This window comes from Charadrius vociferus, unplaced genomic scaffold (genome assembly GCF_000708025.1).
Source record: "Charadrius vociferus isolate BGI_N301 unplaced genomic scaffold, ASM70802v2 scaffold565, whole genome shotgun sequence".
Classification (NCBI taxonomy): domain Eukaryota; kingdom Metazoa; phylum Chordata; class Aves; order Charadriiformes; family Charadriidae; genus Charadrius; species Charadrius vociferus.
Window position 1 is genome coordinate 2,651,797 of NW_009648358.1, and position 18,345 is coordinate 2,670,141.

Consider the following 18,345-nt stretch of genomic DNA (forward strand, 5'->3'; position numbering starts at 1 on the left):
CAAGAAATTCTCTGGTTCTCCCTCGGATCAGTGTCATGCTAATCAGCTTGTTATATCAGCATATTAATGATTTTCCACCCCATGAAGCTTTGCTGGTACTTTGTGGTTTACTTAAATATCAACATCAGTAAGTTTCACATGGGAAATTACTTAAAACATTTTGAACGCACGACACCCACCTTTAGAAACCGCACTAAAATGTGAAGCCACTTACTCCTGGAACAGAAGAACGCAATTAACGCTGTCACAATACAGAGAACAGAAGTATCCCACAGTTCTGCTTTTTCTGCACCATTTTGAATCATCTTATGATCCCTATGTAGCAATGAATTCCCACAATATATTACAAAAACTCCTGCTAATTCGTTACAGCAGATCTTTTTAATGGATAATTTTTATCTTTCAATCTTAACATTTTGATTTGCAAACATCAGCTTCCTCATCTTCTCTAGCCACTAATCCATTCAAAAACTGCTTTTAGTTCTCCTAACCAGAATATACTTTTACGTACAGCAACAGCAGCATTTTTTCTCGGTGCAAAAGGGGAGTGGAAGAGACTGACAGAAGAACATGCAGCTTTTCTTAAAGAGCTCCCTTTATTCACCTTGATTAGAAGATGGGAAGAGAGTAATTTGCCTCCTATATAGTTTTAGAAAATCTCTTTCAGGACAAAATATATGCATATCAGTCAGGCTTATGTTTAATCTACAGAAAACATATTTAGATCATGAACACTCAATTCAGGCAGTCATGTACCTTCAGCGCTCTGATCATCTTTGCTTAACAGCACAAGGGTCAATCCTTTAAAGAAGGATACCAAGATTCTGAAACTTCACTAGGTGCAGCATAAGACCTTTAACATATTCCCTATTTAAAGCCAACAAGTTGTATAAGTTCAGGCAGAGCTAAAAAAGCCAGTATTTTGTGGTGTTTTGATTTTTTAAAAAATTTTTTGTCAGAATCCTTATTTTGGAAAAATCATAAGCAATTGAAGACAACCCTTTGGAGATTAATTGCTTTCCACACTGGATGTCCAGCTGTCTGCTTTTAATGAAGCATTTTCTCTCAAAAGGTTTACTTGTTTTGTGTAACAACAGGACGGAAAAAAAAAATTAAAATATTGCAGTAATTCTTTTCTTTAAAGATTTCTCACTTTTCTTTCCTACTCTTGAACACTACAGTGCCATAGCTAGAAGAAAAAACAAACCACATAGAACAGCTTCTTGCCATCTTAAAAATTTGTCAACATTTGGTAAACTAATAAACATTTAAAAAAAACTCCTGCAACCAACATACACTAACAGTGACAAAACTCCTGAAGTTTTTTGCCTACACAGACTTACAGATTTTTTTTTTTTTTTTCACCTCAGTAGTTACCCTAACAGGGCAGCTGGTATTCCTGGGATTCTCACTCAAATTCCTTCTTGGATCACCCAGCATGGAGTAAAATGTTGACTACAAAAGCTAAACTCCGCTAGGCGCTGGAGAAACTGGACCTAGCTGGACAAAGATGCTACATTTATACTAACGAACTAGAATCTCATCCCACAATCATCCATAGTTAAACTGCTGTCAGAGTGTTTTGGCTTGTGCCAACGCTCAGGTTTCCAAACACCGGCTGAAGTTCCGTGTGGGCTAGGAGCTGCTCTCACAGGCCGCTTGTAGGCAGCTGTCCTACTCTGGAAAGTTTAACCGTAAAGAAGTCTTTTTGGTCCCATAACTACAGAGCTACCTCTGGCACTGCAACTACTGGAACAGACATAGGAAAGAAAGGAAAAAAAAAGTAAAAAAAAAAACAAACTATGACACAGGAGAGGAAGAGACCCTGCATAAAAATGGCAATAAAGCCCCATGGCCAGAAGGGAGAGTGAAACGGGTGCATTGAGAATGGGAAATTTAGCAAGTTCAGTCTACCATCTGCTATGTAAAAAAAAAGTTAAGGCTAAAGAATTTCTGCGCATTAGACAGCTCTCCTGTTACAGCTGGTTTGATTCGATAACCTCTGTCGCAGAAGACTAGAAGTAACAAGACAAGGCAGGTATACAAAACTTTTTATTGACAACAGAACAATAGAGAGGAACGTCACCACTTCCCATTCCTCAGGAATGTCTCCATTTCACAGTCAGTCTGCTAAAAGTATAGTTTCATGGTAACAAGCAACACGAAGGCATGGAGCGCTCTGTAATCTCAAGAGAAGTGTTTCGGTGCAGTGCAAAGGGACCGACAGCGTGCAAGTCTGCAGCAGGCCCTGTCACAACACAAACATGGCAGGCCACTGTGTACGCAGAGCCAGCAGGCACAGATACGAAGCAGTCAGAAGTCTCAAATTATCTTCATCGTATCTAAGGGCAATACCTGAAGTGCTACTCCATCCATATTCTGTTTCAGAAGTGAGCACTTTCTTCCCTCACTCCTTTTGCTTCCCCTGCCCTCAGAGATGTTAATACTTCCAACTGAATGGTACCGTGTCAGAGAATGCCTGAGCTTTTATATTTTGCTACCTCAGACCAGTTCATGCATGCACTTGAGTTTACTTTCAGAAGCTTACATTGACATAAAGAACGGGGGGACGGAGGGGGAAGTCCTGCATAAGAATAAAAGGATTTATTTGTTAATGCTTCCTTGCTAACAAAAATATTTGGTAGTTGTTGAAGATGCTCCTTGTAACGTCGTTTTTATAAAGTATGTATGCAGTCTACTTAGCATTTTTAAGAAACTGCATGTCAAACTCTCTTAACATAATTTCAAATACTCTGAAATTAAATTTGAACTGAGATTCAATCTAAACAACAAAATACCTTAACTTTAGCTTTCACAGTACATAGAACTGCACACTGAGTGCAAGATGAAAGCACTTTCTCCTGCATAAGTTTCTTCTGCCTGCAGAACTGTACTGGGACCCCTGTGCAGTAGCTTATACATTAACATTTATTAATTTATCATGTTTTTCTTTTACTTACTGGATGTGCCTCTGGATGTGTAGACTGGTTGTTAAAGTGCTTAAAATAAAACAAAAACCGCAACAAAAGAAAGCATCCCTCAAAAAACCACAACAGATGTGAGAATTTTATCTGAAGGACTTTGTACAGCATTTACAATGTCAGCATAAAGCATCTGAAACATAAGCATTCCCTGCAGACTGATGCAGTGCAAGCAGTCTCATACATTAGACACTGCAATTCCTCTGGATTCAAGATGCACAATACTTACAAAAACAACCCTAGAAGCACAGACAAATGCTGGTGGCTCTTCCTCTTCTTTTTAGAAACATAATAAAAAAATCTGCATTACTCTCTCATAATTTAAATACATAAGTAATCTCCACTTTTATTACTTCATGACAATGACTTCAAATTTACATTATTTTAAGTACCGTCATAATAGCTCCATGTATAATACAGATATTTGCTGATATCCTGTCAGAAAATAAAAAAAAAAAAACCCTTCCACTATATAAAAAAAATTATGCTGGAAAGACAAGAACACAGAACAGGGACTTGGTACCGACTATGATTTCAGTTTTATATCAACCACAGTTAACCCAAAATTAACAGATACACAGCGATATTCAAAAGCAGTGCAAATATCTTTGGAGGTTAGAATAAAATTATACTACAAGAACATAAGACAGAAGAAATTAAAAAGGCAAGTACTTCAAGTACAGGAACCAGTCTCTGTGAGGTCCATCTTAGTGTCAGCTGGGAGTTCCTTTTCCCATCTTACTTCTTTCTCTGAAACACGTTAGCCAACATTGCACCTGATGTAGTCAGCTGGCCCATTTTGTTCAAAAACTTGGTCTTTGTGTCTTCACTCACAAGACTCGCTGCAATCGACATTGAGCTAGGAAAGTAAAAAAATTAGTGACATTAGACTAGAAAGAGAAAAGAACACTGTGCTGTTATTAAATAAGCAACTGAATTGTCTTTGCATTTTAGATGTTTCAACATCACAAAAGACCAGTCCATCAAGAAGAACTGAAAAACCATTACCACCAAGCCCAAATATACACTGTTGACTTGATTATCACGTCCTCGTAGTACTGGAGAAAATTGAAAATATTTTTGTGCACACTACTCTTTACCACCTTTGGAAGTCACGACATAAGCATTTGTTAGCTATTTGGTAATTGCACTTGTGACAAATACCTCTGTGAAAAATCAGCCTTACCTTCTCACTAAAAATGTCAGTTTTATTTAAATGTTAATCTTATTTAAGAACAACAGTACTAGTGCAGACCAAGAATCTCTCTAGCCCAAGTATCCTGCCTCCGACAGTGACCCTTAGCAGACATATAGGGAACAGTAAAAGCAAGGTAAGTACAAAACAGTGACCCTTCTCCTTAATTTCCAAATCTCTTATTTTCCAAATATTTCCACCTGAGCACAGTTTAAAGTTCACGTGTACTGTCAATCTAGTAACTCCCAATGACTCTTTATTTTACATTACTTGTTCAGCTTTCCTTTGATCCCCTTCTAAATTTCTTGTAAAGCCCACCCCGGGGCACTGAGTCCTACTAGGTCTACCCCTCGCTGTGTAAAGAGCTTTCTCCTTCTGGTTGTTGTGAATGTGACTCCTACTACTGTTCCTTGAGTGCTCCTACTACATACGTACTACAGAAGACAATGGAAAGTCCACAATTGTCCCATAAACTGGACTAGAAGGAGCAACCCAATCAATGCTGAACCTACAAGATGCTACAACTTTGAACAACGTTGTTAAGAAATTATCCCAATGCTGCAAAATTAACCTTTTTTTTTTTTAAATTTACAACATCAGTGAGCTCAACTTCAGATACACGTAACTGTTCAGCACAGTAGGACTAATCTGTCTCAAGACAGAGTGCAACAGGGCAAATGTATGATAGGAGGAATATTAACAAATATTCCATACTTCTGATATATCTGTAGTTAAAATGGCAAACATTTTTCAACATCAGACAGGGCCAATTTTACAAAACTTTACCAGTGAAATTCTCCCTTGTGAGCTCAGTGCGGACTCAGCATTTCAAAACTATATCTAAGATCACAAGATCTGTCTTACTGGCACAGGCCAGTTTCCAGGAACTGACTTTTCAGTCTGCAAGGTTAAAAACAGGTCTGTTAGACGCTTTTGCATCAAGGCAGGTCAAGTTGAAGTTAAGTCCAAATTGCTTCAACAGAATTTGAATGGTTTCTTCAAAGGCAGCAGGGATGCATTCAGTATTTTTCCCCGTTTCATACCACAAAAAAGGTGTTCAGTGGTAACAAATTCTGGTTCTTTTTAAAACAGAGTACTTGGAGGAAAAAAAAAAAAAAAAGGAAGCTTCTCACTAAAGCTGTACTGTGGATTTACAGGTAGCTTAATTGTATCATAACTATATCGCCTCAAATGTATCCACCAGCCCTTTTACTTTTTAAGCTGAAGTGACTCCTTGTCTTCTGCGTTTCTGCAGTGCCTAACAGACCTCCATCCTCGGAAGAGACTTAGCTATGCCTCACATCACATATCTAAGAGTATCACAAAGCATACTCTTAGGTATTTTTTTCAGTACATCTCCCATTAACGGAACAGGTTATTCAAATCAATCATCTCATTTTAAATCTTAATATTAGTTGGTATTTTCTGAAAGCTCTGTAAAGTCCCTCATTATCTGATATTTAGCATTTAAGCATCATTTTATTGAAAGTATGATGTCTGAATTTTTACTAAAAGTTTAAAAATTTGAAAAATTTTCTCAGGTTGTATCTCTTTTTAGACATTTGATTAAAATTGACCTTTTGTTTTAATTTTTTTTTTTATTCTAATTAGCATCCAGTGATAAGGATACATATCTGTTTTGAAATTATTTATAAGCTTCAAGTGAAATATTTCCTTCAGGCACAATCACATAACCAGACATCTTTGGCTTGATTAAACATCTACAGTCAACTAAGGAATCGCATGTTTCCAGTTGACAAAACTCAGCAGGTAAGTTACTACTACTGTTAGATGGATTTCTTGTGCAATTTCCCTCAATTTCATGATAAAGCAAGGGCATAGAAGTATGTAAATAACAGTTTATACTTGCTATCAGCTGGCTAATGACAAGAAGCTATTCCAGCCTATGCTGTATCCTTGAGTTGTGTGTAGCTAGGGAAAATGATTTGGGAAATCCCAAGCATTAGCAGCATTAAGAAAATAAAACTGCTCACTTCCAAAAAGTAAGCCTACCAACTGGTGACAAACCTGTAGTTTTAAGCAAACTGTGCTGTCGTTATTCTAATGATCCTGAATAAGCTTGAGGAAAACCAGGAAATGTTCAGTTGACTTACAAAACAGTTTTGGGGTTATCAGCCATCTGATATTAAAAATTAAAAATGAAGAACTAGAGTGTCTGGAAGTTCATGTTTTCTAGTATTATGTTACTGTAAACAGAAAGATAATCCACAACACGACATACTTAAAAGTTTAAATATGCCCCCAAAGTACTTCTATTACTATACAAATTGAACATTTCAAAGTAGCAATAATAAAAACAATATGAAATCAAATAATTTAAGTCTCATGTCTTTAAGAAATAATCAAAGAACCCAACAAGGCAATAACAGACCTTGTTTGAAACAAGTAGTCCTATAGAAAAGTCATTGCATTTACTTATTATTCAAAAAACAAAACAAATATCAACCCACAAACAAAAATATTGTTTAAACATCAAATTTTTGACCAGTGTCTAGATGAATTACATGCTACAGAGTTCTGCCTGTTTTATGGGGAAGCTTTAGGCCAAACAAACCTTCATGCTGGACATTTTATAAAAGTCAGTTTGTAACAAGTTGTTACCCATGATTGAAATACCTTGTTAATGGCTAAAGAAAATATTTAAGAACAGCGGCTATCCAATATTTAAGTAAGACAAAGTTTTATCTTTTATTAAAAACTATTTCTGTGACCCTATATTGTTTGACCTACCTTCTAATAGTAAGGGGCAAAGACAAGATAACCAACAGCATCTTATAATTGCTTTTGCAACCAGTTTTATTTTTGTGCGTGCATTCTCACATTGTCAACAAAAATCAGTAATTTATCTCCTAGTTGCATTTAAATCCTTCATGAAATATATATTTAACTCCAAAATTAGGAACTGAAATTCGCAAGGGCTTAGCAAGAAAAATGAGATATTCGTGTATACGAAAAGGTCATTCCTTCAGTGGTAAAATATTTTATGTTAATTTTGTACAGTAAAAGATTGCACCCATGGCCCGATTTGGAGTAAGAAAGGGGAAGGCTAATTAAAGAATGAAGCAACACATTGTGAAGACTTATCCTTTTCAAATCTTACAGTTTTCAGCAGCTGCGTTCTAGAAGAAATTACACTGGATGTTTTATCATGTTTGCATTTATCTGCTTCTGCAATGGCTTAATAAGACTAACTGTGATTTCAAAATATTTTCATAAGAGGATTTTAAGTAACACAGGCCTCTTACATTTAGGTTAACATGTCTGCACTAATATAAGCTAAAGCAAGGTAAGCCTAAACCCTACATGAAATAGAAGTTGATCACTCAAACTCCAGCCACCCAGAGAACAGCTCTGTTGAACTAAATAGGTTAAAACATTTGAGAGGGGCAAAAGCACATGTTTAAAAAAAAAAAAAAAATCAAACATCCTGTCCAACTGAAGAGCACCACCTGAGAATTAGGAAGAGCTCAGCCAAGGAATTTTGTTTCATAACCTTAGGCTTCACAGTTCAGTTAATACAGGTAAGATAAGAGAAAAACTTCAGGTTAAGGTTAATGGTATTCTTTAAAGAAACCAGTTCGATACCCTGTACATTCTGCATTCTGGGAGAGAGAAAAAAATTCTTTCAGAAGACATTTGCCGGAGAAGGAACCAATTTAGTATTTTCTAATGATCTCTCCTAAAAGTCTGTCAAGAAGTTGCTCAAGAAGTGATAAATGAATTTACTTTAAAAAAAAAAGTTTATCAGACATAAAAGTCACATCTGGTGTATTTAGGTCCATATACTGCTTTTATTTTTTTTCCTTACATAGACAAAGTCTGAAGTGGTAGCTCTTTTATTGCACAAAGAATTAAAATGAAAAAATAATATAGGTTAGCTTGTAGATAAAAAAAAAAAAAAATTAAAAAAAGAGTCCATAAAACCCAGGCAGGGTAAATATTTGCAAATTCATAGATGGGTGTGTATGCAACTGATTCTAATGAATCAACTTGTTAGTCAAAATACTAAGTCATTGCTTATGTGGAGGGATGTCCTTGCACAGGTTGGTTGGTGAGTCAACAGCAATTGCTTAGTGTCAGATCTACAAAGAGTCTGGCTGTTAATTCTGCCTTATCACAATTACATATTGGGTACCTACTATGCAAGGTACATAGTACAGGGAAGACCCTGATAAAACTAATGCTTACTTGCAAAAAGTAGAATGGGTCTAATGGGGCAACCAGCAAGTTTCTATCGTGGCAAGAATCATTATTGGTAGATTGGTTTCTGAGGCAATAGCTGGCTTAAATGCCAGCCTTTAATGCAGCTGAAGGCAAGCTAAGCGTTCACCATGCTTTAAAAATAAAAAGCAAATACACAGCTGCTGAAGAATCTGAAGGATACAGGAAGGCGATGGGCATTCAGAGTACAGCTACCGGGGTCCACACAGGTATGCATGCCAGAAAGCACTATTTAAGAGAGGGCAGAAAGGATAAGGGAAAAGTACAAAGCTTGAGGAAGTAACAGAGTACAGCCCTGGGGGAAAAAAAAAAAAACAAAACAACAGCGTGGATGAATGCATTTATTGGTTTTTGACTGACTGGCTGTTTATGTTGCAAGCAAGGAATATGCCTGTCAAATAACGTCAAATAAACCTGTTCTTATTCTGTGAATAACTAGTATGTCAAATAAATACTTATTTCATCATGAAAATAGCCACTCAACTGGAATACACTTAGTCAGTCCAGTCCCAACTTCATAATTTTGCACATGAACAGGAAAGAAGGTGACTGACAGTGCATTCTTCAGATCTTAAAGATTTTGTATTTCTTCTCCCTAAGACAGGACTTCTATATGACTAGCCAGAACCAACTACCTTATTAGAACAGATACACTATGGATCGGGAGTTGCTGTAGAACCTGGACGTTTTTAATCTTAAAATTATTTCACTTCCAAAGTCTAAAGTTCATTTCTAGTACAACTTTAGGACGTGACCTGACGCTCATATCTCAAACGGAGTCGGTTCTTCCTTCGCTCCATTCGTGATCAACTACATCAGTAATCAGGCTAATTACCACTAGGTGAAGTCTGAGATATTTTATTTGGTGCATGAGCGACTGACTGTTCCCACACCATGTCTCTTCTCTTCAATTCTTGTACACCTTTCCTATTTCAGTCATTCTCAAACTACCGGTTGCTCCCAGGATTTTGCCTGAGCTCTTTCAAGAAGTAAATTCTATCAATTTGTTACAGATATGGAAGCACAACATAAACAAGTTTCAGTAATTGTCTCCATTCCCATGGCAAGGTATCAGGACTGAGGACAGATTCTCTTTTTCAGATACCTACCGTTTCTTCTCAAACTCTTCCTGGCAACACTGCTAAGAATTTATTAAGTTATATAACAATCCATGAGAAGTTACCTGCTGGTATGCCATTCCAGGGAATGAGCCGGCAAAAGAACACATACACCTTGTCATAATGAGACTTAGTTTTCCAAATTTGTGGGACTGTTACCTTTTGTTATCAGGAGAGTGCCACACACATGAGATACCATCTCTACCACACGGCGAATTGATGCACATGCACCACGTGTCTGATGGCTCACCGGAGATTTGCGTTTACTGTGCATTGGTAGAATGGGTGTTTTACTGAAGTGCAACATAGGTGGCATTTAACCAAAGCCAACATATTTACTAAACAATATAGTCACACAGGTAGGTCAGTTTATACACTGGAGAAACTGCTCTCGTGTGCACTAGTCACATGCAAGCAAAGACAGCAGCCTGCAGCAGGTCATTACCACGACCAGAACAATTCCTTCAGCCTGCAGGCCACCCCCATGAAAGAGGGTTGCAAGGTGAGTGCCACGTGCGTTGCTCTAAGCACTCAGGCCAAGCACTCCCTGCTTTCTCAGATTCAGGATGGAAATTCAACTACTGCTTTAAATGGATAAAAAATTAAGAAGAAAGTAACACGGGAAAACAAGAACGTCATTGCTATGATACAAATAAAAACGTCTAGTCCTGTGTTTCTGGAGACTGAAACAACCACAAACTGAATTAAGGTTCCTAAAATCTGCTTTCAAATATGGAATAAGTCAGTGAAGGATTTCTGGTCACAAGCCTTGGACACCATTATGGAATACATTCTGCAGAACATTACTCTCGAGATACAGAAAAAAAAAAAAAGAAAAAAAAAAGAAGTGGAAGTCTTACCCCTGCGGTTCTTGGACGGTCTTGTTTTCCACTTTCTGTTCACACTCTTTTATCATGGAGCTTAAAATAACCTAAGACACATAAGGAAGAGATATACATGACGTTTTTTTCTTTTACATTAACTCTTCGTATGAAATCTACTCCATAACTATTTCTGACATTAGCAGAACTGTGTGAAAAGTTTCTCTGTTGTTTTTCAACTGCATTTAGATTCCAGTTATCTGATAATGCCTTGTGGCTAGAAACAACAAAACCATTCAAAATACTTTAAGGAAGAAAATGTTTTTGAAATAGTTACAGGAGTTCAAGACTCCCTCCTTCTTCCCCAGCTTTTTAAAATAGAGCTAAAGCAAACTCACTTCTGTGACACACCTCCTTATCTTCCTTTTTTCAAACAATACTTTTATTTATTAGCAATTAGTTTTGACACACGTTCATCTTCCCCCTATTTTCCTTTAGAGAGCTTTCAAGCACCTTTTAATATTTCTCTATTTGCCAACATTATGCATGAAAGAAAAGGCAAGGAAAGAAAAGAAAAAAGTGTGATGGCATCTTAAGACAACATCTTAATGGAAAGGAAGTGCTAAAGCAAACTTGGTATCATTTCACTGGTGTCTTCCAGGTTTTCCATGAATCAAGGCTTTTTTTCTTTACTTAAGCAATTGCTACATTAAAGGTTTCTGCAGAATATTTGAGACTAAAAACACCCCACACTGACATTTTACATTTCTCCAGCATACCAAAAATGAAAGAGTATTTCCCAATAGGAGGCTTTGAAAGAAATCATACAATTCATTGGACAGGTATATAACTCCCTGCCCTGCCGGCAACAGTACTGTTTTAACACATTAAGACAAAAGCATTTGAAACACTTATGCAAAACAGTTGCAATGCAGAGTGTGAAACCATAAACATATATATATATACACACCCAGTACATAAATAGAAACTTTCTCTGTTCACAGCTCAGGAGAAAGCTAGCGCTGTCTTTGAGACCCTAAACTTTAAATCTCAAAGCTACAAGCAACTAAAATTAGTAGTGTCTTAGCAAAACCTGAATATACACAATAAAGGAAAAAACCTAATTTCAACCTCTAAAATACAGTTCAGTCAGTATTGGTTACTACCAACTGATAACTATTTTTAAATGTATTTATATACATAAAAAAGCTGGTTTCTCTCAATTCCTTAATAGACACCTGCAGCACAAAATATCCTTTGAAACCTGGTAAGATATGACCCAGTCTGCAGATCTGTGCCACTGTTCATTCTATTTCTCCAAAAGTATTACTTCGACGTTTGAAACAGTTTGGGTAGCAGGTGTTCTATAGCCTTGAATGTTTGAGAAAGCAGCATTCAAACCTGAGTGTGAGTCTAACAGGACTACAGCTCTTACTGCTAAATTTGCTGTCCTTCAATTGCATAAATATTATGCAAGCACTTAAACTCAAGAGTACAAAGGTACGAAAGAAATGCATTCAGAATTCCAGTGAAAAAGCAAGCTTTTCTTTCCGTATCTAAAGAAAACCAAAATTTCTAAGCACAGAAGCCATAGTTTTTGTTACTTAGCATTTCTACCTGTGCATTGGAGCACTTCTACATTTTTGTACATCTATCTGAATTTAGATGTTCCAAATATCAACAATATGAAGTCTTGATTAAGGGGAAGAATAATTCAGCAAGAACCCAGAATGGAGCCCCCATCCATTGCACAACTCCTTCTGGGAGCTTCTCGGATTGAGTGGAGCAATTCTTCTCCCTTCCCCAAATTAATTTGTCTTAAAGTTCAGGGTGAAATGGAGGAAATATATAAATGTAGTATCACATGGCAATTTTATATTATTATACTTGCATGTACTGCTCACCCCTATTCCCTTAGGTTCTCTTTATTTGGTCGTAGAACTGACTATGAAATCATTTAGACCTCCTTTAAGAGAGAGATTTTAGAGGTATAACTCTACGTTTAGAGACTTAACGTGTTTAAGCATTATAAACAATACTGCAGATGGACTAAATATTTTTATCCAGTACTGATTATATCTCACTATCACACAACTTAAAATCCAATTATTTTGAAAAGAAAGAGAAGGCAAGTAGGACTTAACTAGGAATTAAAAATGCGAGCAAAATTTCTGAAACGTCTGCACAAGGTGAAACGTTTATTTTAAAGATGAAAGGGTCTGGCTTAAATGCCAAACTCTGACTTCTGTTTACATGAGTGAAAGGAAAGCAAATATGAGGGATAAATGGCAAATGCTGCCTGACAGGATCACAAGCCAATTTCACAAATATTACATTTTCAAGATAAGGATAAACTTTGTACTGATGTTTAGAGCCACAAGAGCTAAGGCTTTGTAAATGGGAAAATGTTTTTCTAACTTATATGCCATTTGAATGTGATAGGACGAGGAGGGGATGGCTTTAAACTGGAAGAGGGCAGGTTTAGATTAAACCTTAGGAAGAAATTTTTTACTTTGAGGGTTGTAAGGCACTGGAACAGGTTGCCCAGAGAGGTTGTTGAAGTGCTCAAGGCCAGGCTGGACGTGGCATTGGGCAACCTGGTCCAGTGGCCAGTGTCCCTGTCTATGGCAGGGGGGTTGGAACTCTACGATCTTCAAGGTCCTTTCCAACCTAACCATTCTATGATTCTATGAACCATGAATAACACCACAGTAACCCGAATAATTACAAAAGGGTTAATTCTGTTTATGCAAGTGTCTAGCTATTTGAAACAATAAATCACAGTTACTTCAGAAAATGCAATTGTAAGACACAAGGCTTGAAAGACAGATACTAGAACTAACCAGGTCTCAGAGGTCTCTATCATGGTGCCTACAAATATCCTGTTGTAGCAAGGAACTGATCAAGCACCAGATTTCTGTTTCTACAGTAAAAGCTGTAGTGCGTTTTCTAACCCACTGGAGCAGACAAACATTTTTAAATTTGCGTTTCCTTCTGGGTGAAAAATAAAGTGCTTGGCATCATGCCTGAAGCCAATCAATCACAGTGAGGTAGTAGGTGGTAAAGGAGGATTGAGAGCTGTCTCTAGTTATTTATTTACATCTTTTTAAAGACTATTTAAGCCTTCAGTTCCTTCTCTTGCTACAAGATCCAAACTCAATTAAATAAGCTCTTTTGTTCTAATTCAGGACATCTTTTGAACTGACTATGCCCTTAAACCTTAGAAGTTGCACTACTATACAAAAATGACATATTAGTATTTGTATCAGTTACCCCATTAGTCAATATGGCAGAACAAAGAAAACTAAACTAAATCCAACTTTTGTCTCCCACAGCTTTCAGATATATTCTTACGCTTCCCAAAACACAATACACCTCCCGGCCCCCTCTGAATACAGAGCATCATCAATGCCAGACCTCCTCCAGTGCTGCCTGGGGGTAAGGAATTGCAATTCTGTCACCTTTGACTGATGCTCAGGGCACTATTGTCCCTTCTGGCTCAGCCCTCTGAAGTCAGATTTTTTTTCCTTTTTAGGTCTGAAAGTTCCTCAAAAGTAATTCACCTCCAGTTCCACATATTATAAGTAATATAATACACTAATATAGAGAAGATAAAAGAATAAGACTATAGGCTATTGGACTAAAAATGTAACTGCGAGTGACTTTGTTACAAAGTATAAGATCTTAGAACTCCTAGAGAATGCAGTCATATTAATTATGTCACTTTTGCAATCATAAGGAAAAGTAATTACTTTTCTCAAGTACAAAGTAATTCCTGAAGTGCAGTATTAACTTTCAAAAACCAGAAAGGCGTTCCTTTGTACATTTTGATTAAATCTTTTCCTCCATCATTTGAAGTGTTCATACTGTCAAGATTTTCCCAACATGCAACTAAATTACGTCTCTTATTTTCAGCTACTGACTTCATATCTATTCATTTCAATCTCTGTTAGTGTTCATCTTCTTCAAGTATTTACAAAAAAGTGCATAGACATAGGGCCAAATTTTTCTAGTTTCTTAAGTCAGCTTTTCCTGCTAACTCTTCTCTTGATACTTTCTATTATTTCCTTCTATGAGGGAAGATCTTGTTGGTTCCCACGTTGTCCTGTCCACTTACAATGATCTGCTTTTTACAATTCACAGAATCAGAAAACGGTTGAGGTCAGAAGGGACCTTTGAAGGACCCCTAGTCCAACCCTCCTGCTCAAGCAGGGCCACTTACAGCCAGTTGCCCAGGACCATGTCCAGGCAGCTTTTGCATACCTCTAGGGATGGAGACTCCACAGCCTCCGCGGGCAATCTGTGCCTGTGCCAGTTCACCCTCACGGTGAAAAAGTGTTTCCTGATGTTCAGACAGCAGCCTCCTGTGTTTCAGTTTGTGCCCGTTGTCTCTTGGCCTGTCCCTGGGTACCACTGGGAAGAGCCTGGCTCCATCCTCTTTGCACCCTCCATTCAGGTATTTATGTATTTATACAAATTGATGAGATACCCCAAAGCTTGCTCCTCTGAAGGCTGAACAGTCCTGGTGCTCTCAGCCCCTACTCATAGGAGAGATGCTCCAGTGCCTTAATCATCCTTGTGGCCCTTTGCTGGGCTCTCTCCAGTATGTCCATGCCTCTGTTATACTGTGGAGCCCAGGATCGAACACAGTACTCCAGATATGAAGAGCAGCCAATTTATTTCAGGACTATACTTTCCTCATCCTCCTTCCCGAGTTTGCCTGTCATTTCTTTCCTGCACTCCACCAATTTTCATCTACATTTCCTTGGACATATTGTGGCCATTGATTTTAGCATATCCTTGTTTTGATGAAAAAACAGATGGCAAAAACATTTCCTTTTTCCTCAGTCTGCAGAGATCTGTGCTTCTATTTGCATTTCTGACAGTTGAATATTATCCCACAGAGGTACTCAGCTTAGAAATACATTTTAAATTATTTTACCCATTTTAAATCATGTGACCTACTCCTTATCAAAAAACCCCTCAATGCTATGGTACTTCTTAGAAGTAGCTCTCCTTGACTTTTGGCTTTAAATACCATTAACATTTCAACTTTTGCTGCCACTTGCATCTCATACTTCGTTAGTAAACATAGCTGCTCACCTCATGCTCTGGTGAGAGATGTTCCATGTCAGTTCGTAAACACTTAAGTCCTGGTAAAAAGTGATTGACCATTAAATCCTCTGAAATAACTAAAACCCAGGTTGTTAAGGTATTATAAGGACTGTGTTCTGAAATTATACAATTTTATTCTACTGAACACAGGGACAAGTTACAGCAACAAAACCCAAGAAAACAGAAAAGCATTTGCCACTTCAGGACTAATAATAATAAAAAAAAGGTCTTAAGTATATTTACCTTCATATATTTCAGACACCCATACCACTATTTTCATACTTTTTTTTTCAAGTTAAGATCAAGGGGTTTGGTTTTGTGTTGTTTTTTAAAGTACCGATCAGTTCCATCTTCTGCGAAAACCTATTCTTTATACTGAGCAGATCATATTTTACATCACACATTCAAAGATAAACTTAATTATTTTTCTCTTCCACCACCGCCCCCCCGCCCCGAGAATTAACAGCTAAATTTCCCATAAAAAGGATACAACAACAGGAAAGAGCACTGTAGGCTTCAAACAGGTGTGTAGCGATATCCAGTCTCTTAGAATCCACAGACTGCTGGTTGTTGACCAAGGCTAACTTGTGCAAGTGTGGAATAACAACTGTAAAAGTAAACACTGGAATAAGTATTTTGAAATTGCTTTCTGTAGACTTGCTTAGCATTACACAGTTGCTAAGTAGCAATCGCAGGCATCTGAAGCATCACACATCATTGTGGGACAAGACCTGCAAATAACGGCTTTTGATGGGACTGCCCCTGGGAACTTAACTGATCAACTCAAACTTGAAATAAAACTGTGGTAATGCCACCTAAAATAAAAGGGTACCTCAGAGTACCTTTGAAATAGTAACAGTCTACAGAAAATATTTATAATATTGTTACTCTCCTGATGCTAAAGCTGTTTAAAATACGCTTCTATTTTAGAAATACAGCTGATAAGCTAGTGACAGAGATAGGCATGTCATGAGACATCTTCACAACTACAGAGGAAGCCTATCTAATGAGTTTAGCCTGCTAAACTAGACACCTGCAGTTGGGAGGCACGACAGCTCCTCATGTTTTGTTTTCAAGTATCTTTAGGACAGTCTAACAATGGACTTTGCTCTTCTGTGTGCTTTACACTTCAGGGCTATGAAAAAAGCTGTTTTGTTAATCTGGGGTGCACTTACATTTAAGATCTGTGGAATACTGGAAATTTATATGCTAGAAGGGGATGAAGCAATGGGGGAGAGGAAGGCATTTTACCCGTCAAGTAATTAAAAAAAAAGACAAGTTCAAATTTGCCCTGCAGCGAAGTGAACAGTTGCTTCCGGCTCTGAAATCATTCACCACCACATGGTGGTGGTCTATATACACACCAATGTTCAGTAAAATGAAAATTATATTAGCAAATATAATATAAATACTGGCACATATCAAACACTGAAAACAAGAGTTTTCATCAAACTTTTTGTAAAGACAAAAAAAAATATTCAGTACAACCAGCATAGTATTAGCTTTAGGACAGAAAGAAAACGACTGCGTTTTCCCACCGATGCAACTTACATTCATCTCTAAATCTGGGCTCAGCATTAGGTCCAACTCTTCCAAACGTTTTTATGATTTCTGTATGTAGAGAATGTTGGTCTTGATATTGAGGGTCCTCCAGGAAAGATGCCAGCTGCATTTTTACTCTTTCCAGAAGCTTAAATATTTCCAGAGAAACAAGAAGTACACAAAACAATGAAGATGCTAGAAACCATTATGGTCAGTATAGAGTATGTCTATAATCTTCCATATTTCAGATGTAAACTTTGGACTTTCTGTTAATTTACAGTTTTTTTCTGACAGGATGTTCCAAACTCCTCGATGCAGCTCTACATTTTAAAGACTGTCAACAGTGTTTTAATCTGATCTATCTTGAACTACAGACAGGTGCTTCCATATAGCCAGCCTTTCCTCCTGAGGTTTCCTTGGGTTTGATACTCATATTTTTTACCTGCTATTAACATTTCCCTCATACTACTGATATCTTTGGAGTTTTTCTGTTTAATTAGAACTGAATTCATTGGGGTTTTTCTGTAATATATCTCAATTAGTATACTGAAAAATTTTCTGCACAGGACAAAAATGTAAAAGTAAGCATGATAAAAATCAATGGAATTAAAAAGATTTCTTCCAACTAAAGGCTAGAAAAACTGAAAATACAAATATATCTAAAATGAACTAAGTATTTAATTTGCATTCAAAGTTATAAAAACATTTTTTGATACATTTTGGACAGCAGTATCACCTCTGTACTCTAAGGCTTATTATAATTAGTGCAATGGATACAGTAATTTTTGTGTGGTAACAAAACAGTATTCTTCCCAAACTGATTATAGGCATGCATTCCAAGCTACAAAATTGTAACTTATCCATCTTCCAAGTACTTGTGAGTCATCACTGACTTCTTACTCACATTTCCTCAAACACATTCTTTTAGAATATGCTGAAATTACAGGAAGAATGCAAGCTCTGCAAAAAGTCACACGGACTTTAAAAAGAAATTTGATTGTACAGTTATTATATAAACAAAAATACAGTACTTCTACTGCTTACAGCAGAATCCTGGGTGTCTTTTTCAGAATTATGATCTAAGTTCAATAATTTAAAAAAACAAGGAGGAATTGCATATCTGTATTATCCTCAAGGATTATTTCAGTTATGTCACTATGATGTCTTTTAATGCCATCTTGGACACCATGGACTAAACCAGCAGTATGAGAGGAACTACGAGACTTGTGTCCTTCTAAAGCAGTTAGAAGCCAAGAAGGATATCCAAAAGCATCTAAAATGGTACAATATACTTACGTGGAGATAACTGAATCCCACCGTGACTTTTTGGT

At 37.1% G+C, this 18,345-nt stretch overlaps 1 protein-coding gene across 1 annotated transcript in view; it reads right to left on the minus strand.

The window, feature by feature from the left end:
* Nucleotides 1-3,052: 3,052 nt before the first annotated feature.
* The window catches only part of KIAA1468 (KIAA1468 ortholog), a 99,575-nt gene continuing 84,282 nt past the window's right edge, over nucleotides 3,053-18,345 (minus strand). Inside the window, exons 25-29 of the mRNA XM_009885281.1 lie at nucleotides 17,024-17,162; nucleotides 15,963-16,079; nucleotides 15,461-15,549; nucleotides 10,397-10,467; nucleotides 3,053-3,840 (exon numbers count right to left, since the gene is read on the minus strand). Of these exons, the coding sequence (XP_009883583.1) occupies nucleotides 3,720-3,840; nucleotides 10,397-10,467; nucleotides 15,461-15,549; nucleotides 15,963-16,079; nucleotides 17,024-17,162 (537 nt within the window). The 3' untranslated portion in view covers nucleotides 3,053-3,719. The remainder of the gene's footprint in view (nucleotides 3,841-10,396; nucleotides 10,468-15,460; nucleotides 15,550-15,962; nucleotides 16,080-17,023; nucleotides 17,163-18,345) is intronic.